This window comes from Typopeltis vanoorti, chromosome 13, assembly GCF_054136105.1.
Source record: "Typopeltis vanoorti isolate ZY-2024b chromosome 13, IOZ_Tvanoo_1.0, whole genome shotgun sequence".
Classification (NCBI taxonomy): Eukaryota; Metazoa; Arthropoda; class Arachnida; order Uropygi; family Thelyphonidae; genus Typopeltis; species Typopeltis vanoorti.
This window is the reverse complement of record NC_143561.1, coordinates 99,257,586-99,284,654: the sequence shown is the minus strand read 5'-3', so window position 1 is coordinate 99,284,654 and position 27,069 is coordinate 99,257,586. Positions and strand designations below refer to the sequence as shown.

Here is a 27,069-nt window from a genome sequence, read left to right as displayed (position 1 = left end):
ATCAATATCTTCAAACCCATTAACCGATTCTGACGTCAAATAAGGCATTTTAATGGAAAATCAATAAAGTTCAGTATTACGTATGTAATGGCTGAGTAAATTAAAATCTTCGGTTATGTTAATCCCTTAAGTCTACTTCGGAATTTTAAATGCATAACCGATGATGAGATGAAACGCTGAGGGACTTCCGTAATGTGAAGAATGGGTTGTGATGTCCCTTAAAATATTAACGAACTTGGAATGTTAGGTGGGGAAAACTACGTGGATCGATCTGCAATAGCCGAAAATTCAAGAAGAAGCGACTTCAGGAATTAAGTCTTGAATGAACCTAGAAAATTTCTGAATGGCTTGCACCTATCAATATGACAACTGCTTAATGAAAATACGGTGTACTAATAAGTGAAATTAATTATTGGAATAATTAGTTTAATTATTGGAATATTCGTCTCTGCGACAAAGACATCATCAGGAGTACAAATAAGATTTAAGGCCTTTTACTCATCATGGATGATAAGACAGTCTTTTACCCTCTATGATGATAATTGTTCCTTCTTAGGATTTTATCTTCTAACTGTTCCTGTTTCTGTTGTTACCTGGATGCATTTTACATTATATTTTTTGATGATATCTCTTTCATAGATACGAAATATTGGTATCACAGAATTGCTTACTTCCATTCCCCAGTCTATTATATTTTCATTGAATGGTAGAACTGGCTCTTCCAACAATTAAATCCGCATCCATCATTATTAAACAATTGATAACATAGCAGAAGGAAACATTATCTTCTGCTGCCATCATTATTCAATCATTAAACAATTGCTCTATTCTGCCATATGCAATAGACGAAAAATAACCATTCTTAATAATACATGACAATTGCAACAATAAGTTTTCATTTTTACAAATATTTTTGTAAATCTGCTGAGACCCATTCTAACAGTCAAAACATATTCGAGAATATCTGTTCACGGGAGATTGAAATGAGTTTCTCGGCGAGTAATAATAACCAACGCTTCTGCATCGATTTCAATTAATTAATGATTAAAATTTTATTCGTTAAGATGTTCAATTAGAACAGTTATTCCTGAATTCCAATTTAAAATGTAAAAGTGGATCATTTTCTTTCGGAAAGATATATTTGTTGACATCCAATCCAGCGCAGAAGTCTACTCAAGTATTCTATCTATTTATCTTGCTAAAATTCTCTCCGGCAATGGTTCTATTGTGTTCGTTAACATATCCTTTCGGACCATCCCGGAGAGTGCGATGTGCCTGCCAACTCGGCAATAATGAATCTTTCCAGTTATAGCTTTCCAGAAGGTCATCAATTCGCCAGGATAAAATTGGGCCGTTGACAGCAATGCCCCTTGTGGCAGCCCTTAGAACCTTCTTTCTCTCTTTCTCCACCAGCAATCGATCTTTATTCAAATCTCTAAGTCATCTTTAGAGAGTTCAATCCATTTGATATTATTCATACTCATTTCCTAAACCGTGTGTATGGAAATAAAGTTAACAGTTTACTAAGATGCAATCCATCTTATAATTCTTCCATCGCAACTTTCTTAAAAATCAATTTTCTTCAATGGTAATAAAGAATTATTGATGGGGGGATTGTAGCAATGAATTTCATTTCCAGTTCGCTTGGTTTTGGAAAGCAGACGCCAATTTTACAATACGTAATTCAGTTAAGAAAAATCACAATCATTGTTGGAAGCAGACGAATTTGGTTAACTACATTTCATTGTTGAATTTATCTTTGTTTGCACGGTTTCACTGGTAACAATTAAAGCAAATGTGACTTGCTTCTTGTCTACGTTCGAATGTTTGTTAACGTATTTAAGGAAACAAATCACATTAAGAACATCAATTTACTGGATAATGAAGAAGTATCTTAGAAACATGTCCGGGTTCTATTCAGACCAAAATGGATGCTTCATTATTTAAACTCAAAAAGGAAATCCGGATAATGCTCGAGTTAAAAATTTAACTAATGTTGTAATGGAAATTATTATAAGGACATGATAAACATGGTCCAAGCTTTCTTTATAAGCACAACGATCGGAAATTTAACTTGAAATTCAATTGATGCTATAGTTAGCAGTTGTCAGAACTTGAGTATTATTACATGGATTCATAATTAATATATCGTCTGTAATTAAAGGATTAACTACCATAGTTATTAGGATAATGATCCCTCCTGATATCTAATTTGAAGAATTATCAGTTTAACCTCTGTGTGTATATATATGTTAAAAGATACCAAAGCTATTTTAAACCTGGTTTTACTCCATTTCCCAAGTAAGCAAACAGACAAACAAGTCAAATTTGCGTCTGCACGTATTGGGAGTCTAGCTGACCCTCAAAGTAGTGCAAGTCAAGGCAAATCATGGTGAGCTATATATATATATATATATATATATATATAGGAAAAAATAAAAATAAATAAAAACAGACGTCTTAGAGGTTAACAATTATGATTCACAAGCGATGCTTCTTTACACTTGGAAAAATGATAAAACTAGGATATAATTTTTTGTTAAGCATAATTATTTTTGTAATCTAAAGAAAAATTTTTCTAAACCTCGATTATTCAAAAAGATATTAATAATAAGATATTACACCTTTTTATTATTTACATATAAGTTGTGTATAAATTTTGAATCAAGTTAAATGAATACCCCGTGTGGTGGCCGGGATAAGAATAGCCCCAATTATTGGTTTGGTATACTTCGGTAAGGAATACGACATAACGGAATTAAATCACGTAAAATAATAATAATATTTATGAGTAGAATTTTCCCCTGAGTATCACAGGCATCTTCAGTACATGTATGAAGCTAATTGAACAATAACTGACAATTCCAAAAAGGTACCAACTAAGTAGCTAATGTAAGATAACTAAAAAGGTCAAATTTATTTTTGTTGCCTTTCGACCATTCAGAAAAATCTCCACCTTTCTCACTTCTCCTAAGGACAAGCGTCCACATCTTAATTATCCAGGTGTTTACCAGATTCCTTGTTCTTGTGGATTATCTTATTTCAGACAAACAGGAAGATCTGCATTTATTCGACTAGAAGAACGCCAGTCTTACATTCAATACCTTGAATCTGAACAGTCTGGACTTGCATAACATGCCATCAACACTAGACAGAATTAATTGGAACAAGACAAGAGTCCTTCACAAAAGTCGGTTCCTCATGGAACAGCTTTATAAAGAAACATGTGAAACTTTACTTCACTCTCCTTTCTTTGTAAAGCCGTTCCACGAGGAACCAACTTTTGTGAAGGACTCTTGTCTTGTTCCAATTAATTCTATCTAGTGTTGATGGCATGTTATGCAAGTCCAGACTCTTCAGGTTCAAGGTATTGAATATAAGACTGTTGTTCTTCTAGTCGAATAAATGCAGATCTTCCTGTTTGTCCGAAATAAGATAATCCACAAGAACAAGGAATCTGGTAGACACCTGGATAACTGAGAGGTGGAAGCTAGTCCTTTGGAGAAGTGAGAAAGGTGGAGATTTTTCTGAATGGTCGAAAGGCAAAAAAATAAATTTATTGACCTTTTTAGTTATCTTACATTAGCTACTTAGTTAGCGCCTTTTGGAATTTCAGTTATTGTTCAATTAGCTTCATACATGTACTGAAGATGCCTGTGATACTCAGGGGAAAATTCTACTAATAAATATTATTTTACGTGAGTTAATTCCGTTATTATAATTTTAATTAATAGTCCCAATGTAGCCCATGCATGTCGTACGAGGCGCCTAAAATGAGTACCCAGGGAGGGTAATGGATGGCAATGTTGTAGTCAATGAAGTTTTAACTGGGGTGCGGCTGTTGCTGTTACCCTCCTACCGTGATCAGAGCTTATAGCCCTATATTGCCTTCCATACATTTTCTTTACAGATAACGGGGAATATAAAAAGCATTTTTGCTTCACCCATCTAGCCAAAAAACGACCATACTACCTTGAATTAGATTGTTAACCCGTGATAGCTTTTCTAATTTTAATGTGATCATGTGCTTGAATATCATTTTCTCGAAGAGAAAAATACGATCAAATAAAATATATTTTTTTGGTCATGTCTGACCAAAAGAATATAATTGCTTTTATAGACATGACTGAATGTTTTATCAGATTTATAAATTTATCCAAAAATGACGATGGATCACTGAGGTTTACTGACCACGAAGAGTACTAATGGTTACCATAGCAACCATGAGCTAAAATTACTTAAATGGTAAAAATAAAAAGAGCTGCACCTTATTCTCTGCTTAATTCATAATTTATCTCCATCCCAAATCTTTTTCATAAAGATCACAGAACTCTGTGACATGCACGAAACATATTTAGCGTCGATTTTTTACACTTCGTAATCAAAACTTAATATCTGTGTTTTGTTTTTCCAAGCAGAATAAGTTATAACAATCAGACGCAACCTTGTCAGATTTTTTCGTTAGCTGCTTTAGTTTTCCTACTTAGTTCAAATTATATTCTCGGTACGCCAACCCATTTTGATTTAATCTCTGCACGGGAAAGATTACCTTGCAAACAGAAGAGGACACACTGCAGCCTTTCTCGACCCTTCCATTACAGCAAATTGCAAACAAGCAAAAAGAATTTTAAGTTTAGAGTCACTTCATTCATTACATTGAATTCCTCATTTGTTATCTCAGACGGTAGTAATTACCAAGATTTCTTTTTCTTCATTTTTTTTTTTTTTTATATTTCCGTTGTTTTCTTCAGCAATGAACTGGAATTCCAACAGAAATTACAGACCTCGTTTCAAAATGCTTAAAGAATTTTAGTTAAGTTATTAAGTTAGTATCATGACAGAGATTAAAAAGATCATCTGAGATACTATTAACATTATTTTATTTATAAATCAGTAACGAATTATTATATATAGTTAAAAAATAGTTAAAAAATTACTTAAAACCGCAGAATAATTACGGTTTAAAATTGTATCAAAAGCCGGAGATATAAATTTGACACGGTCGTTAACACCCAGGTTGATTTCTCGATTTATTTATTATTTTGTTGTTGTTGAGAAATCGTGATAATATAAATATCCCTATTCGGACTAAACCCACCTTGTTCTAAGTTTCTATTCTACAATTTTTCTTAGTCTCTTCTCAAGTATGCCTACACAAACCTTACCTGGATCACTCAGTAGAAAGATTCCTCTGTAATTCTCACATTCAGTTTTATTTCCCTTTTTATAGGAGAATTCTACTCCAATCATCTGGAATTCAACCCCGACTAGACCTTCTGAATTATGCAATGCAGCCACAATAAAACTTTCATATCTCCATATTTGAGCATTTCTGGTCGAATTTCATCCACTAAAGCTGTCCTCACATCTCACGTTTCTGATGTTTTTTTTTTTTTTTTTTTTTTTTTTTTTTTTTTTTACTTCAAGTATGGATACGTATTCCGTTGAGTGTTTGTTTTCTACCACCACGCTGTCACTGCTTGTTTCATTTAGCAATCTTTCAAAGCAATTACTCCATGTATTAAGAATATCTTCAGTTTCATGTCACCTTTATCGTCTGTAGTTCCTTTTACGGGCATCCTTTCCATTTCACATTTTATTTTCTATAACTTCCATAACATTTTGCCACCTTCCTGATACTTATCTTCCATAATCTTAACCAAATTTTCCCCATTACTTTCATTTTTCTCTGTATTCTTGCAAAATACGTGCTAATTTACTTAATAGGAACTTGCGATATGTTTTCTTCTTTTCTATGAACCCCTTTAACTTCCTGTGTCCACAATGTTGCTTTGATATATTTCTATCCTTGGTGGCAACTTCACCCAGTATCGTTCGACAGGGTGTAGCACAGAGGCAGCCTACCTCACGGCGCGGCTTAATAAGGACGCTCGTTCAGCCATATTGCGGTAGAGGCCATCGCTACGTAGAAAGCGAGAAAAGTGTTTTCAAGCTTAAACTGATTAAAAATTATTTCCGAACAGTAATGATCGAAGAAAGATTGGGTGGTCTAACAACTATATCGATAGAGGCAGACGTAGCTTATAATTTAAATTTAGAACTTATAAACAGTTTCACTGTGCGATATCCCCGTAGAGCAAACATTTAATTCGTATTATTATGTAATCGTTTTGCATTAATGTTTCTCTTGTAATAAAAACAAAATAGCAATTGGAGATTTTCTTATAATCCATCAGGGACGATATTTAATTGTTTGCCTCGGGGCGCGATCTAATCTGGCGATGCCCCTGACTTCACCACAAGTCTGTCTGGCTGATTGAATATCAATGCTTGTTTGTTTTTCTACTTCGGAATCTGCCAATTGGACTGCAACGTTCGATTCTTGTTTTCAAACTCATTTTTTTTTATTTCTCCAATTTTCAAATATTTGAGTTAACATTTTTCCTATGAAAGCTGCTCGATTTTTTTTTTTTTTTTTTTTTTTTAATCCTTACAGTTTTCTTTTGGATATTGCTTTTCTGCTAAAATCAGCATGAAGATGCCTTCAATAATAACAAAGTCAAAGAGAATTCTTTATTCTGATATCTTCTCTCCATGGCGAATGACTAGTCCGTGTCCCGATCAGAAATTCAGGAGGAAATTACCATCATTATTAGCATTGCAGTTGGAAATCAAAACATTTCTGTTTAGATTTCCAAGAAAGACGAACTTCTTTTTCTTTTGCGCTAGCTTCCTTCTCAAATTCCTCCACTTCTTCCTTAATAGACCCTTCTGTACACCAGAGGTCCAAATAATTCTCATTGTACAATTCCTGATCTTTATGTTTGTCCACGTTGCTACTTGAAATTGCCATCTATTCAAGATTATCTTCGTATTTTGTGTTGCATACTATAGCTACCCCTTTTTTTATCGTGATCATTATTGACTTAATATAACGCCTTGTTATTTAGAATAATCTCATCTGTTTTTTGATTCTTTGTTCTGGTAAATAACATCTATTATATTGACTTGGTACTTCTCCAATTCTTCTGCTTGTGCCTATCTGGAATTTGAGTAGCTGACTTTCACTTTTGTAATGGTTATCAGTCATGTTTTTTTGGTACGCAAATGAAGATAAAATAGAATTTATTATTCTGAATTTCTTTGTGGGTATAGTAGAACAAAATCAACAACACTTGAACATCTTTTATGGAAGGATATCTTAATTTCAAGGGCTTTATTTAACAGTTAATTGAAGTGAAAAAAATGTAACATATATTAATTTGAAAAAAAAAAAAATCAAATGCCTCTTCGTCTCTATTGAAATACCTCATCGGAAATCCAACCAATGAAGGGGGGGGGGGAATAGTCAGGTTTTATTAACGTTTCAATAATACTGAAACAACCAGCAAATGGAAGGTGTACTGGAAGCAACAGAATAAAAGTGCTTTTGTCGAAAGATTGATAAAATACCTTTGCATGAACACGCGACTAAGACCTCTGGGGCGACGGACTTCAGGTACCATGTTGATGGTAATACAAAAGCACTCAATGGAATTAATTTATAGGAAATCTTGTGGCAAAATGCCAAATAGTCCATTCATATCTTTAGACTACCGTGCCGCCCAAGTAAATGATTTTTTTTTTTTAGGTACTTGCAAACAGCCATATAAATAATTACTTAATGTAGAAAAAGAAACAGTAAATATTAATTTCAAAATAAACCGAAGCTTACCAAGAATACAAAAATAAACCCACATATTCTTACTTCGTAAATAATTAATTTCAAAATGGAAAACTAATGTAGATTAAAAATATATTAGCAGGTGGCAGCACTAGTCCGACATTTTTTACTTCAGTTCTTAGCCAATTACTTGCAGGAAACTGTGAACGAATCATCTTATAAAGGCCTATCGTATCTACAATACGTATTAATTAAGATTTTAAAGTTAGTTACAAGATCATTTATCACACTGCGTCTTTTACCTAAGAAAGAGAGAGTTAAACAGAATAAAATTAGCCACTGAAATGGAAAGAAATTAGGCGTTCTTTTATCACGTTATCCAGTACAGCTTGCGCGTCCAGATCCCCAAGGTAACAGCAAACAGCGTAAGCTGCAAAAGGGGGGGGGGAGGAGGAGGGAAGAGTCCTCTTCGATGTGATTGCCATTCCGATTACAGATACCAAAGAGAAGATAAATGGCTACGGTACAGGAAGTAGTTACAGACAACGCCACAAATAAAAACTAACCACGCATGAAATACAGTCGGAATCGACTTTTATCTTAGGATAGGAATCGATAGCAAGGCGAGTGGTAAACTGCTGTTGATGGATTTAGTTTGTTTTATCGTTTTGGTGTACAGAACATTGTATGACAGTATCCCGAACTCAGCGCTTTTTTTTTTTTTGTTTAAACAAGTTGACCTTTTAAGAGGGTGAACATATTGGCGTTTTGTTTTTAAGGTTTCTATTAGCATTTTTAAAAGCTTTCATACTAAAAATCTTAGAAGAATGAAAAGGATGCAGTACTATTACAATTGCTAAAGGAGATAGATCGCCAAAATGATCTGCCAAGATATAAAAAGGGGAGGGGGGGGACGTACAGAAAAGAACACGCGATAAAATCATTCAAGTAGTTAACAGAAATTCAAATGTCTTAGGTCACTGAATTTCGTGACTTTGTTAGAAAGAGATATTTAGGCTGTGCGTGCCACACGAAATCTAACCATAATGACTCTATTGCGTCAAGTCAAGGAAGAGAGCCTTGTATTTTAGAATATTTCCCGCACACATTAGCAAGAATGTCATCATTTTGTATCACGTGATACACATACAGTGATAAGGATGTTCACTGTGAATTTTATTATAAGACTTTACAGCCAACACGCATCGCTGGTGAAGTAGAATCTGCAAGTTATCGATATAATAATAGTGAAGACCTGGACAACAACAAAACCGTGCCAAACATTGGCAGAGACCCAAGAAAAATCGAAAATTACAGTAAAAGAAAGCCTAGAAAATTATCGATTTTTTTTAAAGCTCAGAAAGAGGTGTGACGTCTTGTAAGAGATATTAATAATATATCTACCTGAGTTATTTTTTTTTAGAGTTCAAAAACCTTTAGAGGTTACATCTTCCTGAAGAGACGTGACACACTACTATTAAAAAAGGTAAACGCTAGTTTGGACCAGGATGATTTTTTTTTTTTTTAGTGAAATATTGAGACTGTGCTCCAATGATCTCAAGTGTCGGATAGTTAAAAGACCTTTATCTTGTTTGTGTGAGAGTTACACATTAGCACCGTGCGATACTTATCTTCATCAAGCCTCGCCTAATTCGAATCTAACGGTAACTATTACCCCTCCCCACACCTCGTACAGAACAATCGATCCACGGCTCCCATCTTAGGCGTCTCTGCCATTCAGGGCAATGCTCTTTGATCAGATAACACTTTTCCCTCGAGCTTATTTCGTTAAATTGGAAGGAATACGTACGTAATTGATTTTAAAATATTCTGGATAGAAAAGCAGATTTGAAAATTTTCAAGACGAATTCCTGGGTTGGGAAAAAATATATCTTATAGTTACAATAATAAATGGGATGTGTATCTGAAAACATAACTGTGCCTAGATCAGTCTTTATCGTTATCTACTGGCATGTTATTGAAATATCGAACTGTATATTCCCAATGCAACTGCTGATCCATCACAAACTTCTTTAAAAGAATAGAAAGAGAAATTACATGCATATCAAACGTTTTTGAAGTAAATAAAAATATACGTGTGTATAGATATTGACTAAGCCATTGATCTGGGCAGAAGACCGATTTTAACCATTGTTGCAAATATTGGAGTGGAGATGATGGAAGTTGGTAAATGGAAGCTTTTTTTTTATTTTTTCCCTTTCTGTTTTAAGTTGGCTCTAATCCAAGAAATAATCGGTATTCTCTTGAAAAAGAAAATATGCTATTGAAAATATACCGAAATGGTAAAACATACAAAGCTATTTAAATCGCTTCAATTTTATAATTGAGTTATATTATAACTAAGATGGCATGGGATTTGAAATTACGAAAATCATAATGAATACCAAAATTAAAATCATTTAAAGTATTCCTTTTAGAGACGTATATTATTTCCAAGTAAATTATCAATTAAATTTTACTTTAGATTTCATTTTATATGAATTTTACCGAACAACTGTATTCACTTGCGGTATTGAAAAATCTGGAAATGAGTCTGAAGCATACGGGAATTTCTGTTAGACTAATGAATAAATAACAAATAAGTTTTTATACATATTTATATAATAAAATAATACCTTTATATCTCCTTTATATCTCCTACCATCTCCTTAAAGCTAATGCCAATACAGTTGAATATGTTTTTTTTAATTATTAAATTAATCTTAACTTTATTAATCATTATAATAATTTCAATACAAAAACAAACTAGAATTGCATAGTTAAAAACCTGATCATTCCACAGATGTTTCACAGAACCTGTGAAAATTAAGTCATTCGCCACATAAATTTTAAATGGCACAGACTAACTTGTCATTTAAAAGACACAAAATGTTTTTTATGCCCCTTTCTGGTGAAAACACCATTCTGTACTATTTTATTTTAATATTAACTACAAGAAATAGAGAATTGAAACAATCAGCAGGCTGAATAGATCAAAGACGGAGAACGCATCACGGATTTCGAATTACCATACAATTCACATGCAAACAATCCCACTGAGCGAATGGAAGAGAATTTCAACATAGAGTTAAACATTCAGTTGTTCATTCAAGTGAGAGTTGTCTGTATTAACTAGAATATATTGCAAAGTGCCCAGATAAACTTGTTTCTCGTATTAAGCATGCACAAGTCTCTAATGGATAGCAGAGGTTGCTGCATCTGCTAGAGATGGCACGTAGGCCTTGCTAGATCTGCAGGCTGCGATAAAAGTTCTTCGCCATCAAAGCACTGCACGTTAATTTATTCAGCGGAGGAATGTTAGGCTGTGCTATGAAGTATTACTGCTGTCTAGACAGTAAATTCCTCTTTTTATTTCTTGTTCTTTCTCTCTTTTTAAATCTGCTAAAAGATGGAAAGTAGTAAAATGCATTAATCCCAAAAGAATAAAATAAACTTTTCCATTAGGTAATTTTTAAACGGACATTGTGAAATAAACAGTCGTCCATCAAAAGATGACTGGAGATTGTTGTAATATCTTGAACCATGCAGATAAGGAAAACGGAAAAGATTGAGTCATCGCAGGCCGATACCATCTTCTATTCTTCAACAAGGCTTGAAGAAGCACCTCACTATTATATCCAGTCGCAAAAGACATCGTGCTAACGGCATGTAACAGCTGTGAAAAGGAAGCTAGTAAGATGTAACCCAGATTAGCTGTAAGCAATATGCTTCATAGCTACTAAGGAACCACGTTGTGTAGATGGAGCTAAAATGTTCAGCTATTAACTGGATAACAGCTACATTAAGTTGACGTACTTGCTCCTATAAGTGCACCAGAACATCATGCGGTCTGCAAAGATGGCAGAATTTAACTGCTTCAGGGATAACTTACTCCCAGAAGGTAGTGGCTTGGAAGAGAACTTGGTTAGATATTAGTTTATTGACATCGCTATAGGATTAGGACAGAATAGAATTTCGTAGTGGTTAAAAATTGTCACAGATAACCTTAAAATACTGTATTACTATAGTGTGATATATGTAAATAATGTTATGTCCAATGTATGTATTATCTCTTGATCTTTATTCTATTACTAATTCTTTATAGATTTACTCTAATGCGCTTTTTCTCTCTTATCCTTTCTCATTTACTCTACTGCATACTATGATTATCCGCCTTCTGTATTTACTAGTCGAATACCAATGAATACTGGAAATTTATTTGTCAGACTGCGCCACCAATATATCATTTAATTGGCATAAGATCGAATAAAACTTCCAGTAGATGTCCCTCCCTCTCACGAGCGAAGTTTACTTTAACAGTCGTGGTTCGTAAGTAACTAAACTGCGTTTTTATTGCCTTTAATTATTTCCCGCTCACAAGTCTGATTTATTTAAGAGCAGCGCAGTTGTAAAATAAAAGATCAGGCAGCACACTTTTAACAAATAATTAAAACACATTTATTTACAAATTATACATGGATTAAACAATAGGGAGATTGCTTTCTCTATCCATTTATAAAATCTTTAGCATAAATTAGAACATTTTTACTTTAACTAATTAACTTCTTTAACTCACAGTCTTATTTACTCTCCACTTACAAATTAAACTTCTAATTGCAAAGAGGTTAGCTAACTCTCTGTTAAGTTATCTTTACAATTTTTATATCAACTTCCAATATGCCAATCGAATTTCTTAATGACACTTCTTACTGCTATTAACCAAATTCTTAAAAGTCTTTCTATAACACACTATAAGAGGAATTGTACAAAAGTATGGAATTTACAAAGGCTCTGTATCGCACATTCAGTCAAAAGTCTTGCACAAAAAGCTCTAAGGCAGTGTTTCTCAAAGTGTGGTACGCGTACCCCCGGGGGATACGCGAAAGGCCGTTAGGATGTACGTGGCAATTTTCGACTATGCATAATTAAAGGAGTCATTATATTTTTCAACAAACAGTGCAATTAGAGACAACTGGGATAAAACGGCACTAACTAATGAATCACATCCCCTCTCCAACAGAAACTGCTGTATAGACCAAGCAAAACCATATGTTGCATGGTTTTGCTTGACATCCCCCCACCCCCCGTCGTTAACGTGTTAAAACTAAGAAATATATAGTGAATGTGTTTCAGATATTATGGAATTCGGTTGAAGGGAATTAGCATTTCAAATGTTGAAATGTTAATTTGTTTTTGGTTCGCGCGATCTTTTGCTAATACCGCACCAATCATATGCAGTTCTTCGCTGCTCTACGTATCTCAAGTCTTGTAAATTACTGGTAATTTTTGCTTGAAATAATGGGAAAGAAGATGAAGCTATCTGGGTAGATGACTTTGACGATGCACACAAAGAAACTGTTCTCGATGCCAAAAGTAGTGATGGCGAGTAGGAGCTTCTTGGTAAGTCGCACCATTTTCAGTTTTTTTCTGAAAATTCCTGCACGTATCTCGCAACACGATTTTTTAGCTTTAATTTTGGGAAAAAAGTTAGAATTATATTCGAGTAAATACAGTATTTTTTTTAGCTTTCAAATTCTTATGTATGGATCATTGGTTAAAGATTGGATTTATAAAACCCCCAAAAGAGAGCAATATAGCAAATACAAGTAACTGTAAGCAACAAGAAAACGTTGATTTTGCATCTGGATCAAATGAAATTGATAAGTGTGTCGTCTGACATCACTAGAGAACCAAAATTTAAAAATAAATCATATTTTTTGTTTACTTGAACATATAAATTCAAATAAAATAGACATTTAATTTTAATTAACATTTTAAATTAATTTATTAATTTTAATTAATTAATGTTTGAATAATTTATTAATTTTCATTAATTTTTGATTAATTAAAGAATTTATTTTTTAATTAATTAGGGGTGCTTGGTAATAATGAAAATTTAAGAAGGGGTATGTGAATATCTGAAGTTTGAGAAACAAACACTGCTGTAAGACAATTCTTTCATCTCAGATCTTGAGCTTCCCCAGGAATATCTGGCTTCAGTAATTTCTCACGGGAAAATAGCGAGCTGTGGACTGCGGTACTCATTCAGCTCCGGCAAAAGGTTGTTCTCCCACAGCGTAAAGAAAAACTCCCGAGCGAAGCTGCCTTGGTTAATTTACATCGCCCTTTCTCCTCTGCTTTGGATTGCCAAAAATGCCTGGACGATTGCCGTCTCTAATAGCTCGAACTGCCACCTCCAAGAAACTGATCTTGCTGCCAACTCTGAACCGGGATCCCTCTCTCTGGCATCTGGAAGCCCTCTCTCTGGCGGCGACTGGAACCGGGAAGCCTCTTATGCTCCGCTCAGTCTCCTTTTATTTTACGATCTCGCGACCTTACATTAAGGGTAGTAAACCCCCGAAGAATTCGGCAAGACTCTTTCATCTTCTTTTTACTTTAACCCGCTCTTTGTTCTCCTCCATGCAATCTTTGATCGTATTTTGCTGGGCGCAGAAACTTGTCTATAAAACTAGCGGGCCACTTTGATACTTTGCTTCTCCTTTCGGACTGCGGAAACTTCTCTAAACCTAGCCGCACTCTTAGATACTATCTTTAAAGATGTTAGCGAAGTAAGCAACTCTTATATACAAAACTAGTAAACAACTTTTCCTGTGCTCTTACACATAACTATATACAAAGTTCCCCTGGAAAAGCATTACGTTTTGACGTTAAAACTTTTGTTTTTGACGTTAAAACTTTTGTTTTTGACGTTAAAACAGTAAATAAATACATTCACTTCCCACAGGGTTAACTACATTAATATTTTGCAAAATATACATAGAAACAAACAAGGTTATTTACAGTTCTCATGGGACTTGACCTATGTAAAAAATCGATGTAAAGCGTTTTGATGTTTTTAAGTTACATCGAGTTTTTACAACCCCTTCATGAAAAATTTTTAAGCCATGAAAATGGATAAAAAATTTTAAATACTGTGTTTCTGTGTCATATATTCTCTGGGTTGGACTATACTCAGGTTTGTCATCTAACTTTGAACAGGGAACGCCATCAGCCTGACCTGTGGGCTCTGTTGGATGCGACTGATGCTGTGATTCGTGATCTTCACTATCCCTCGGGCAATTTACCTCTTTAAGATACCCTGCTCTCTTTTTAATTCTCCCGTTGTCAGGGCGGTGACGTTCGCTATCATTTTTTTCTAATGTATTCACTTCTATCACATTCTTTATATTTTTATTTGTGGCCTCTAAAACTTCCGTCTCATTTGCTGCCATCGAGATGTGAAAGGTCGACTTTCACTCGAGATGTGAAAGGTCTACCCCCTTTTTACTTGTTCAATACCCCTAATAATTGGGGGATCAGGCAAAGAAATTTCCCTGATCAAAATTTCTATTTTCCTTTTCTCCCCCTTTTCTAACTACACACGAGCAGTCGCGCCTTGTGTTATTCTCACTAAATCTTTTGTCTGGGCAGTGAATTTTATTACTACTTCTCTCTATAATGTTTACTTCTCCTACCTTTTGATTACCCTACCTTAATTCCTTTTTCTTTACGCTCTGATCATTAACTAATTTTACACTTGAGATGAGGTAAGTCTTATATTGACTGTTACTTTCGGATGTTGAAGCTATTGAAGGATCGGTATGATTATTTCGAGACATTTCATTACCTCTTTCAGTCGGCCCGTATTTTCTTTTATTCTGCTTTCTCATTTCACGACTCTATTTCTAAATTTACGGTTCCTTTTTCTAGACCGTTTATTATCCATTAGGAATATTTAATTTCTAGAGAAGTCGCATGAGAACCTGTTTCTCTAGAAAGTTAGTTCCTAGGATAATCTGTGCTCTTGTGCGAGGTGTCCTTCCCAGGACACCTCGCACAAGAGCACAGATTATAGCACAGATTATCGCACACGAGCACAGATTATACTCTTGCCAAACACACAAATTAAATTCTGGCAAGTATATTTTTACCCTAACATTCTTGGTTACATAAAACACGCATTCCTTATATACTTGTTCAATATAACTATATTGAACAAGTAAAAAGGGTGGTGGCAAATGAGACGGAAATTTTAGAGGCCACAAATAAAAATATAAGGAATGTGATAGAAGTGAATACATTAGAAAAAAATGATAGTGAATGTCACCGCCCTGACAACGAGAGAATTAAAAAGAGAGCATGGCCCGATAATCCGATTGGTCTTTTTAGCTTAGTAATGCCTCTCCATATCTTGGATTTTATTCCCTGAAAAAAATCTTCAGTTATGATAGAGACGTGGGAACCAGTATCTACTAATATGTCACAATACGATCCTTGTACCTTCCCCTCTATGATCATTTTAGACTTCCATGGGTGTTCTCGATTCCTGTTCTCTCCTCTCCATGGTTTGTTTGCATAATTATGATGAAGGTGTCCAAAATTTGACTCATATCTCATTTCTGTTGGAGGGTCTTTTATTTTTAAAGCAGTTGCGAGCTAAGTGCCCAATCTTATTGCAACTCAATCCTATTTTATCTAAATGGAATAAAAGACAGGAGGTTCCCTCCTGTCTTTTATTCCATTTGTCCTCTCTGATCGAGGGTATAGTTGCTTCAGTACAGCTTCAAGATGGTCCATAATGGGCTGTTGTAGCCGTTCAACCTCTTGTCTAATTAAATTGCGTACTTCCTCCATATAATAGACTGTAACACTCAATCTGTTGTGGTCTATGTTATTTATTTCTGTGGCCTTATTTTTCTCTTTTCTTCCCTTCTGTTGGTCTTTACTTTTTTTTTTTTTTTAGGATTGCCTGGATTTTTCTCTTTTTTAACCTCTTTCTTTTGATCTGACACTTCAGTAATGTTGTGTATCTGGCTGGCACTGGATTCGGGATGAAGATCGCCTAGCCTTTTTTCTTTTATGGCCTGATAGCAGTTTTCTAAATTATTTATCTTCCTTTTATACGCAATTCTTTCCTCACTCCTAACCTGAATTGGTCGAAGACAGCCCAATCAAAGTGACTCTTTTCCTCACTAGACACGCTCAAGCTATTTGCTAAAGTGAGCAGTCTATTGTAATAATCATTTATGGATTCATTTTTCCCTTGTTTACATTTTTGCAGCCTCCACAGCTTCAGACCCACGCTTTTAACTTTGGAAAACTTAGATATTAGGGTATCCTTGAATTTATTGTATTCCAAAGTGTCTCTTAAGATGGGAGAGGAATACAAAAAATTCTTGGCCCTTCCAATCACTCTATTCCTAAGTATTATTAGAAGCTGAAAGTCCGACCAGTTTCCTTAGCTCTTCTACAGACTTGAAGAAAGACAACACATCATCGTGATCTTCTCCAGAGAATTGAGAGATTATGAGGTGAGGATTTACAGTTCTAAAAATTTCAACATCCCCCATCTTGTTAGTACTACTGGCTTCCGAGTTACCGCTGTTTCCATTCATGGTACTTAAAAAAAATGTCTTACACTGTATATATACACTATTTATTTGCCTATTCTTATTTTACAAAACTGTTCCAATCCACTATATGTCAATATTTTAATTACTGTGGATTTTATCCTGTCACTGCTGCGCCATTGTAATAACTTCAGTTGTCTGCGCTATACTATATGTGCACACTTAGAGGTGATAATAGCCATCATTACATTACATAATTCCTTTCCTTATAAGGACTGGCTTAAAGGGGCGAAGCAATAATGCTTTTCATCTTCCCCGTTATCTGTAGAGGACAGTGTAGGGATAAGGTGTTATTGAGCAATTAAAGCTCTGATCATGGCAGGAGGGTAACAGCAATAGCCGAGCCTCAGTTAGAGCTTCACTGGCTACAGCATTGCCATCCATTACCCTCCAAGGGTATTGGATTGAATGAATCAGTCACCGCATCTGACGGTCGATTGATTCATTCTACATTACATAATTATCATTACAGTGAAACTACATATAAAATTTATTATTCTTTTAAAAAGGTTTATTTATAAAGTTCTAAATTTTAAAATAAGTTCAAAAACATTCAAGTTTTTTTTAAGAATTTTAGATAAATAAATAAAATACAGTCAAGTTGTTAATAAATAATTTAATATGACTCATATCAAATCAATTATTAACTATTAATGGCACATTCCCATGTACCATGTTACATATAGTTTGGTGGAAAGAACTAAAAATAGTTCTGCAGTTTTGCTCTCGTGTGTTCTCGCGATAATACAACGTGGTGATCGTAATGCGTAAAACGCGATAAGTCTTTTCGCTGACATGGCTGATTTTTGTAAAATGCATGGCGGTACAATGTTCTGGTTGTGCTACAATGATTGTGATAAACGTCTCTTGGCCTTTGCTTAGAGACGGTATGGCGAATGCAACGAGAGACAGTTAACAGTGAGTGACAACTAAAATATCTGTTGTACGCTTTTGTTATATGATTAAATCAAATAGCAACGTAAATAAATAAAGTATGCCGTAGTTAAAATAATTTTTAATATCATCTTCGCTTCATTCCAGTATATTTGGATTGCGCATGTGCAATAATAAGACGAAAAATGAAGTGAAACCCACTAAAATGGCCTTTTTCGTTGCACGTGCAGGCATGTTCAATGAAATGAAGAATCGAATCTACAATTGCCGTCATTTTATTTATTTTAGTTCTTCATAAATACTTAGTAAATGAAACACTCAGATGCACGAGCAATCAATCTTGCTTAAATTACGATAATTTCCAGACACTTCTGCTGCCTCTTTAAAAAGTCTATCTTGCATAAATTTTAAGCATCGGTCTTAAAATTCGCCCAAAATAAAGTACTGAACTGCATAAAACCAAATTGCAATTTCAGCTGTTGATACTATGGAATTTACTCCAAAATTAATTTCCTATAAATACCATTACTTTTCAACCATTAGTGCTATTTTGTAGTGTTTAATAGTCAAGTTATATATTTTAATTTCTTCCTAAATAATGTAAATACACTCCACTGAAGCTAAAGATATTTTATTGCAGTAATATAAGTTTAATACTTCAATGATATATTTTTGCGAATTACCAAGTATATAAACTGTATGAATTCGATTTCATAGCCCGAAAAAAAAGAAAAAAAATCTATAAAAATTATTTTTAAAAAAATCAGTTTGAATGGGAGCCACATACGTCACAGGAATATGACACTTCACTTCATTGTTAGAAAAAGAATTACACAGCCAGCTAAACAGATAATGTTAAATCGACACAATTCTTAGTTTTGTCACTGAAAAGTCAACAATGAAAGAACAGGTGCACGTGACAGGTTTAACTGAGTTATGCGAGATGCATTTTATTCTTTATTTTCTGAATCCTTCACAGTAGCTCATACTCATTAAGTAATGAAAGATGTTTTTTTTTTTTTATTATTCTTTTAAACAAACGCGAGCTTAAGTACCTGAAAACAATTAGACGAAAGAGATAAGACTATTTAATTCCTACTTATCCATCGAATTCTGCTGTTGAGCTGCTTTGATAAAATATTTGAAGATAGTTGAATTGGAGGATTACAAAAGGTAGAACGAACTTGCGTAATCATGAAAGGAAACTAACACCATCTACCTAATGTTTGTGCACGCGGTAATTATTGCACAATAGCACACGAATTGAAGGATTAGTAATAAATGAATAGAAAGGTAGCTATAGCAACTTGTTTTAAAAAGATTCGCTTTTACTTCACCACAACAATAAACAAATCGAACAGGAATTTTATTTTTTTTATATGAAGGCCGTTTCCCTATAGTTTTAATTTTACTCGACGCATTTAATCTTTTACATTTATTTAACGGTTCAGTTTTACTCTTTGCATTTGTTCATCCTGCACTATCGAATTAGAATTACTCGGTCATTCTCCGCAAATGAATTGATTTCCATTCTATCCAAATGTGACTTGCTTTGCAAAAAAAGATTTGTTTCATGTAGCAGAGTAATGTTTGAATGTGACATGGCAAGTTTTGCCTTATATACAACAAATCAAGTCTTTCTCTTCTTCACTTCCTAACTGTCTTAAAAAAAAAAACTTAATCCTTTCAGAGAGAGACTGCAAACTCGAAAAAAAAAAATCATTAACATTTAAAACAAGTAAACACGTGACTGTAACACCGAGAAACAAATTTTCTAAATTCTGAGCGAATGCTATTTTTTTCCCCTTTCTTTTTCATTGAAGTCTTTTCGTTCCTATTTATTACTCCGACCATAAGATAATGTAATACGGTATCTTGGCCACCTGAAGTAATTGCTTTTTTCTCTTTAACTTTGGACTTAAAAATCTCTTGAAGGGAAAAAAAAATAAAAAAACATTGTCAATAATCCTTATGAAAGACTTTGAGTCATTGTTAATTACAACCAACGAACATTTATGAAACCTCCATGACAGCAGTGATGATTCCGGACATGAGAAGCAAGTATCATTAAGAATATTAAAAGAAAAAAACAAACAAAAAAGAAAAACTGCAGAGATATGTGGCTTAAAATGATGGCGCAATAATTGTATTCAGTCATTATTAATCATAGCTGGAAGTAATCTATGAAAACTCGGAGATAAAACATCAACTATATAAAAAAAAAGCGTTGCCATGGTAATGAGTAACCACAAAAGTACTTTACATTTATCGAACGAAAAACATACGATTAAACAATATCTAAAACAGTCCATTGTATCAGGACATCGAACTACTATAAAAGCAATGCATTATGGGTAAGGAACAACCTGTCAACGTAAAAATAAATGGTTAGGATGTTTGTAAAGTAATACGAATTGCACTTCAAACTAAGATTAAAAAAAATCCTTCATATTCCGGCATTCCTCACAAGATCACATTAAGACAAATCCGTTTAATTCGGATTAATACAATTAATTTGTAATGGTTTAATCCCTTTTTTTTTTTAAGGTCTGCCATAACTCAATCCCACAATCAGTACGTTCATTGTGTGAGGGTGGGGAATACTCTATTATGATCCTTTTACCTTATTTCCCAAAAGGTTGAAAGAAAAAAAAAAAAAACGTTCCATCTTCAGTCTCTCCTCCATTTCCACCTGTCTAGTCTAGTTGGTCGCAGTTGTGAGCCAAAGACATACATCTTGTAAAAGAGTTGTAAAAAGAAAAAGTTCCAGTAACAACTTGTGTGGCTTTGACAGATCATTTAAATAGAGTCACTTGAAGGAGACGGGAAAAAGTCCATTTTCACATCAGTCTTCCTTTTCCAGGAGCTAAATATATAGCAGGAAGGCCAGTCATTTGAATTCCCTGCGCTTCATGGAATCAAAGAATGGGATGAAGAAACAAAAAGATAGGTGAAGCGGGGAAATAGATTGCTGGGGAAAAAAAAATCGAAATGAACTCGATAAGGAGCGATGTCTCTTCTTGCACTTTGTGCAAATTTAGTGGAAGAATGTCTCTTCTCTGTATACATTTCTGGATCTTCTTTATGAGTAATCTAGAATGAAACAATTCCTATGAATAATAAAAAAAAAAAGTTTACATGCAAATTGCACACCGATATAATCTAAAATTCTTTCGAAGATCAAAATAAAACGCACGAGGAACTTCAAAAGTGCCAGACAAATCTATTTTTATAGAAAGCGTATGAAGAACGTACTCAGAACAGAACCAGTTTTCGATTGCATCGAAAGTTTTTAGATGTAGAACCAACCTACGATATGATTCTGTACCGCGTGCCCTTTCCATATGAATGACAGATGTTAAGATGCTGACAACCGCTGGAAGACTGAGGGCCAATGACCGCTTGCAGCAAATTCATGCATAAGTCATAGCAGTTGTTGGAGATTCCCTAAGGATTAGTTGGACACGAGTTGTGCTTGATCTAGCTGGATCATCGTATCTTACGTTAGGTGACCCATATTACGAAACATATCTATACGAAGTCAGTATTATTTATTAATCTAAAGATCCCAACTTCTCTATCAATAAAGCGGACACTGATATAGATATATTTCCTGTCTTTGTAATGCAGTAAGTGCATGAGGTGACAAGATTCAAATAGCATCAAAAAGGCTGAGTTGGGCGATCTCAGGAGTAGGCGTTTTAGTTTCACTGACAAAACTATAATTTTTATTCCTTCAAAACAGATTGAATGAAATGCATCGAAACAGAGCACTATCAGTCATTGAATTTATTTATATAGAAAGCCTCTATTTGATTCGACATAATCGTATTTTTTTTTTTTTTTTTATGTTGGGGAAAGCACCGTCACTCTCATCTGAGAGGGACTAAAGAAGAAAAGCAAATACAAGTTTTTGTGGATTTACGTTTTTAACAGTCGTGCAATATATCTAAAGAAAGAAATGCGTCCAAAAAGATGCTCAACTTAAACTCTCTGTCTCTCCATTTCCTCTTGTGTAACATGAACCGTTCAATGGATCCTTTCTTTTTCCAAGTGCCTATCGATCTCAATCCTAAAAGAAAGTATACACCCGTCATCCATTATCCCACGCACGACATCTTTTAGTGTACTAAAATATTCAACAATGTCTAAAGGACCAACCTAAAGATAACCTAGTTTGTTTTCCCTACCACCGTTGAACCACCAAAGGCCACACGATTAACAAAATTGTTCAAGGCATAAATCTGGGCTTGTGGATGCGTTCGGTAATGTTTTAATACGTTACGATAAATAAAAACCGCATCTAACGACCACGGATGTTATTGATCTCCTTACTTCCATATTTTGGTTATCCCCAAAGGAGTCGTTCTTCCGATAGGAACTGTAAGAGTTTTAGCTGCAATATATACATTACAAGAAAATGTTTCCTGAGGGACCTTACGGAGCAAAAATGTACGTTAGACACTTGAAGAGTAAAATAGTGTTTATATTTCTCACTCTTGTGCAAGCCGAGAACCAAGCAAGTTTAAAATTGACTGTTCTTATGGTAGTAAACCTAAAGTGGTAAAGGAAAAAACATTTTAAAATATGCATCTTGTTTATCGGACGACTAGGAGTCATTTATTTGTACCAAATTGAGGCGTGAAATCCCAAAAGGGACACCAAAACTTGATATTCTATGACGTAGTAAATTTAAGTATAACTGATTTAGTCTAAAGACTAGTTAAATAAACTTGTGTAAAAGGTCTTGCAATTCTTGTTAAAAATATATTTAACTATAAAAGCAAACTAAGATAATATAATGAAGGATATTATAGGTCCATCCATATTTTATAGAAAATATACAAAGAAACTTACAGGTTCGACATTTATGAGCGTTTATGAGAATATAACATTCGACATTGGAGTTGACATAGTTTGCCAATGGAATAATGTTTTCTCTATAAAATGTTTTGTAGAACCGAAAGGTTCATTTTTTGGCATAATTAAACAGTAAAATATTATGGATCCATCCATATTTTATATAAAAAAATTAAAAATTTCGAAAGTTATGAGAATATAACCATCGGTAAACTATGACAACGCGGTTGGTTACATTTTAATAAGCTCTCTCATAACGTTCGAAATTTTTATTATATATATAATATGAAAATCCATAATATTTTCCATTTTACTGTTTAATTATGCCAAAATGAAGCTTTTTCGATTCTAGGAAACAATTTTTTTAAAAATTTCGTTAATTTTCAAAAATGGATGAAACAGAACCATCCTATTGAATTCAATTTACTGTAATCGATTTTTGGTTTACTAAAACGCGTTTCAACTATTATTTGAACTGAAAATTCCATCATTTTTCTATGCACCTTCCCACATACAGACGCAAAATTAGTAATGACATCTTTCGCATTGCAACAGAACAGACCTAAGCGAAATCTTTAACTAAATACCGTGAAGAAATTATATCACTTAAATAACATTCCGCTTACAACAGCAGTAGTTAAATGATGAAGGTGCGTATTACATCACTAGGAAATATTTACTTGAGATTCGGTGGTTGATTCAGATATGCAATGAAAAGGGCATGCAATAGAATGACCTATTGATTCATACTGCCTGGATAAAACATGTTATTATGTTTTGTTTGGTTGTTTAATAAAACAGACAGCTGTATTTAAATATTAAATAAAAAATGATTGTTGGATTAGGATGTTTACTTCCGGGTACTCCAATTTTTTTTCACATTTAATGTTTCCGAGGAAATAGACTTATCTTTTTCAGTTTCAACTCGCAAATGAACTGAATGATATTAAAATATAAATTATCGGAAAATGTTATAGTAATTTATCAAAGCACAAACCAATGAGCACCGATGTATTCTATGCATGGCAAAAATCATAGAAAAGTGAAAAAAAAAAAATCAGTAATATGTAAATATTTCTAAATTCGTAATTGAAATATTTTCATTTTAACGAATATTACATTGAAATCGACTTTTTTTTTTCCTAATAAAAAATTTCTTCTATCGGACTCACCGGGTTCCCCCTGGCTGGAGGAAGTGGAGGTGATGAGGACGGTGGATTCGCCGATTTCTTACGGAGCGGCGACATCAGAACTTGGTAAAGAAGCGAACGCCTTCTCCTTGCTCGACGCGCTGGCGTGGTTGATTCGGTGGACGACGACGAAGAGCTAGTACTGGCGGCAGAAGATGATCGCGGATTTTTCGGTTTAGGCGGCACAGGGGGAGGTCGCTGATCACGAAAGTGAACAATGGCTTGAAACATGGCCGTTTGAGAAAGAGTGAAAGTCGGGGTGTGATTTAGTCTTAATTACTTTCTATGCGTCTCACACGACACCGAGCGCTCTGGGAGTTTTTATATCTTCCATCAAGACGTGGGTTGACGCAGAGGTGTTGGATACATTGGCCATGGTAATCCCTTAACAATAAAGCACCACCAGAAAACCATTCGCCGAAATCTGCAAGCTATTTAGGAAATAAGTGAGATTGAGCTAATGTTGTTTCGGCTGGACCGTCGATCGCCATTTCCCCCACTCATGTATCCACACGGGGATCAAAACCAAGAATTAATTACCAACAAGGAACCACACGAAATCAAGGTTTATAAAACACCACAGACTATACCTCATCTTAATCGGAGCACTGACATACCGATAAAGGCTTATCAACATCCACAACTTCCCCGTTATGTCTGCCTTCCTGCCAACCAGGCTACAAGCGTGATGTTTTAAGCGAACAGAAACACCTGCAAGACCAGAAATGGTGATTGATAGATGGCCACATTCATGCTTTTGGATGGGATAAACTTCGACAAGTAATCTTCGCCCTGATAAAGCCTCTACATGCTATTCTTCTGAGCGGGCACGGGTGGACGACATTTCCGTCCAGCTATAGCCTCACTGTGCAGCGGTGGCAACCAGTGACGGGGTAACGTTGTCGAGGTGAGTCTAGTGGTGCAGCCGAGAATCTATCTGAGCAGGACCGGTAGCTGTTGTCATGGCAACGACGAGAGCTCTTCGGCTGTCAATGTTTGTAAGCATGTGGAGAGAGAGAGAGAGAGAGAGAGATGCAACTGTGTAATAAAGGTACATAGCGAAGCTTCATCATATCTTCCTTTTGGGGCTGATAAAGAGCGCTTTGTAATCCTCCTTTATTCAGCGAATTTGCTGAAAACCGTATTAGTCTAAATATATTTGTCCTTACTACATTCAAGGTTATTAATGAATTTGTGAAACGAAATATAAAATACTGAATGCCGATCAAAAGATTAGTGCATGATGGTTACTTTTAAACTAATACGTCATTCGATTGTATAAACCACATTACCAAATACGAAATGTCCTATACAAAACCAAATTTAATATATAAACGATATTTTTATAACCCTTTTAAGAATACATATTACTAGATGTATATTACCTTATTTGTGCATCGTAGACCTAAAGCAGTTAAGGTAATTAAGTCATGTGTATTACATCTGTTTTTCTGCTATAAAGTAATCATAATAAATAAACGTCATCTCCACATCTTCCAATGGAAGAACCATCTTAATTGGGATTTGAACCCAGGTGTTTCAAGATACTCTCATAGTAATCCTTTAACATTAAGCTGATTATATTGCTCGATTTATCAAGAGAATTCTATTGTATTGTACAGCTTTATTTCCCTGATCAGCAATAACATCTATCATTTCAAGTAAACGTATGTGGATTTTAAGCAATCCAGGTAAGAGATATACATCCGGTATACTTTTCAGCTTTAATGAAATGTAAAATGGATAAATAATTCTCTTTTCGAAACCAAATGTTGAACATTTTCAAGCTATTTAACGCCTCCAATAAACAGGCCAAATTCCAATACTCTGAAAACATTCACAGATACCCATAACCTGCTGGGTAGCTTTCCTAAAATCGTTTCATAGGATTTTATATTAAGAATACAAATCTTCCTATTGGTGTCTTTAAATATCTACAAAAATCTTAAGTTTTTTTAAAAATTTTAAGAAATTAAATAAAATATATTCAACTAAATTATATTATCACGATTTTTTTTATTTAAGAATGTCTTTTATTTCCGTTACGTTGAAGCTACCATCAATATATTATTGGCGTTATTTCCGCATAGGTTCTTCAAAACAACAATTTGTATATTCCTTTATTTAACATAGACAATAACCCTTTATTGAATAATCCTATTTTAGGAGAAAAACAATAGAGATGCCGCTGGGCAGATCACACTGCATTTTCGAACGAAAAAGACACTTGAACGAACAATGATGTGAAGGAACTATTTTATCCCAATTTAGCACGAACTGCTGAGCAGCGAGATGTAATACAATTTGACATTACCCATTAGGTCAGCATTTCTTTACAGCGAATGCCATTATGGTACCATCCGACATTGCGAATTAAATGCTGATATTGGAATGAAATATACTTTCGGGAAAAAGGTTTAAATTTGGAATCAATTTTCAAACATTGCTCAGGAAAATGGTTTGTTAAGCTCAGTATGATAACATATGCCGAAAAAATGCGGTAAAAAGAGATCTTATGTATCATCATTATTATGAAAAATTACGAGCGATCTTTGCAAATAATAAAACACTACGCATTTATAACGGCAGAAGCATAAATTAAATATTTATGAGGTAAATGATTTTTACCCTTCGGTGTGACCTTGCCTTATTGGATGCTGGTTCTCCAGAGCAGGATTCCTGTTTTCTCGATTACTCACTACATTTATGTACTATAAGTTCTCAATCTTCCATTGTTCCATCTTCCATTGGCATAGTTCTCACGAAAAACATATACAATATTGCGTATGGACTAGAGTTTCGGCGGGCACTCTATAGGCGTCCAATTTTTGTCACGTCCAGTCGCTCTCATTAACACGTTAAAACGGACCTGCATGTTTATTAGAGTAATTAGGACTTGAAAAGCAAAACATCTGAAATGGTGTAAATCACCTTATCTGTAAGCTACCCACGACTCGCCTATTTCGTTCTTGACAATGTAGCTTACGGTAGCATTACATCTTTTTATAAACCAAACTGTTTTATTACGTAAAAGGATATGATTTTAATATAATTTCATCAGATGACGAGTATTATGATCATGGAAAGCAAC

General features: G+C 34.4%; 1 protein-coding gene across 24 annotated transcripts in view; it reads right to left on the bottom strand.

Moving 5' to 3' along the window:
• LOC150100409 (coiled-coil domain-containing protein AGAP005037-like) overlaps positions 1–27,069 on the bottom strand; it is a 1,356,304-nt gene that overhangs the window by 532,800 nt on the left and 796,435 nt on the right. Inside the window, exon 1 of one of the 24 annotated variants that reach the window (XM_090403268.1) lies at positions 23,961–24,281. The exons of the other annotated variants lie outside the window; for them this stretch is intronic. Coding sequence (XP_090259394.1) covers positions 23,961–24,209 — 249 coding nt within the window. The 5' untranslated portion in view covers positions 24,210–24,281. Of the gene's footprint in view, positions 1–23,960; positions 24,282–27,069 lie in introns of those variants that run through there. 24 annotated transcript variants of the gene reach the window in all.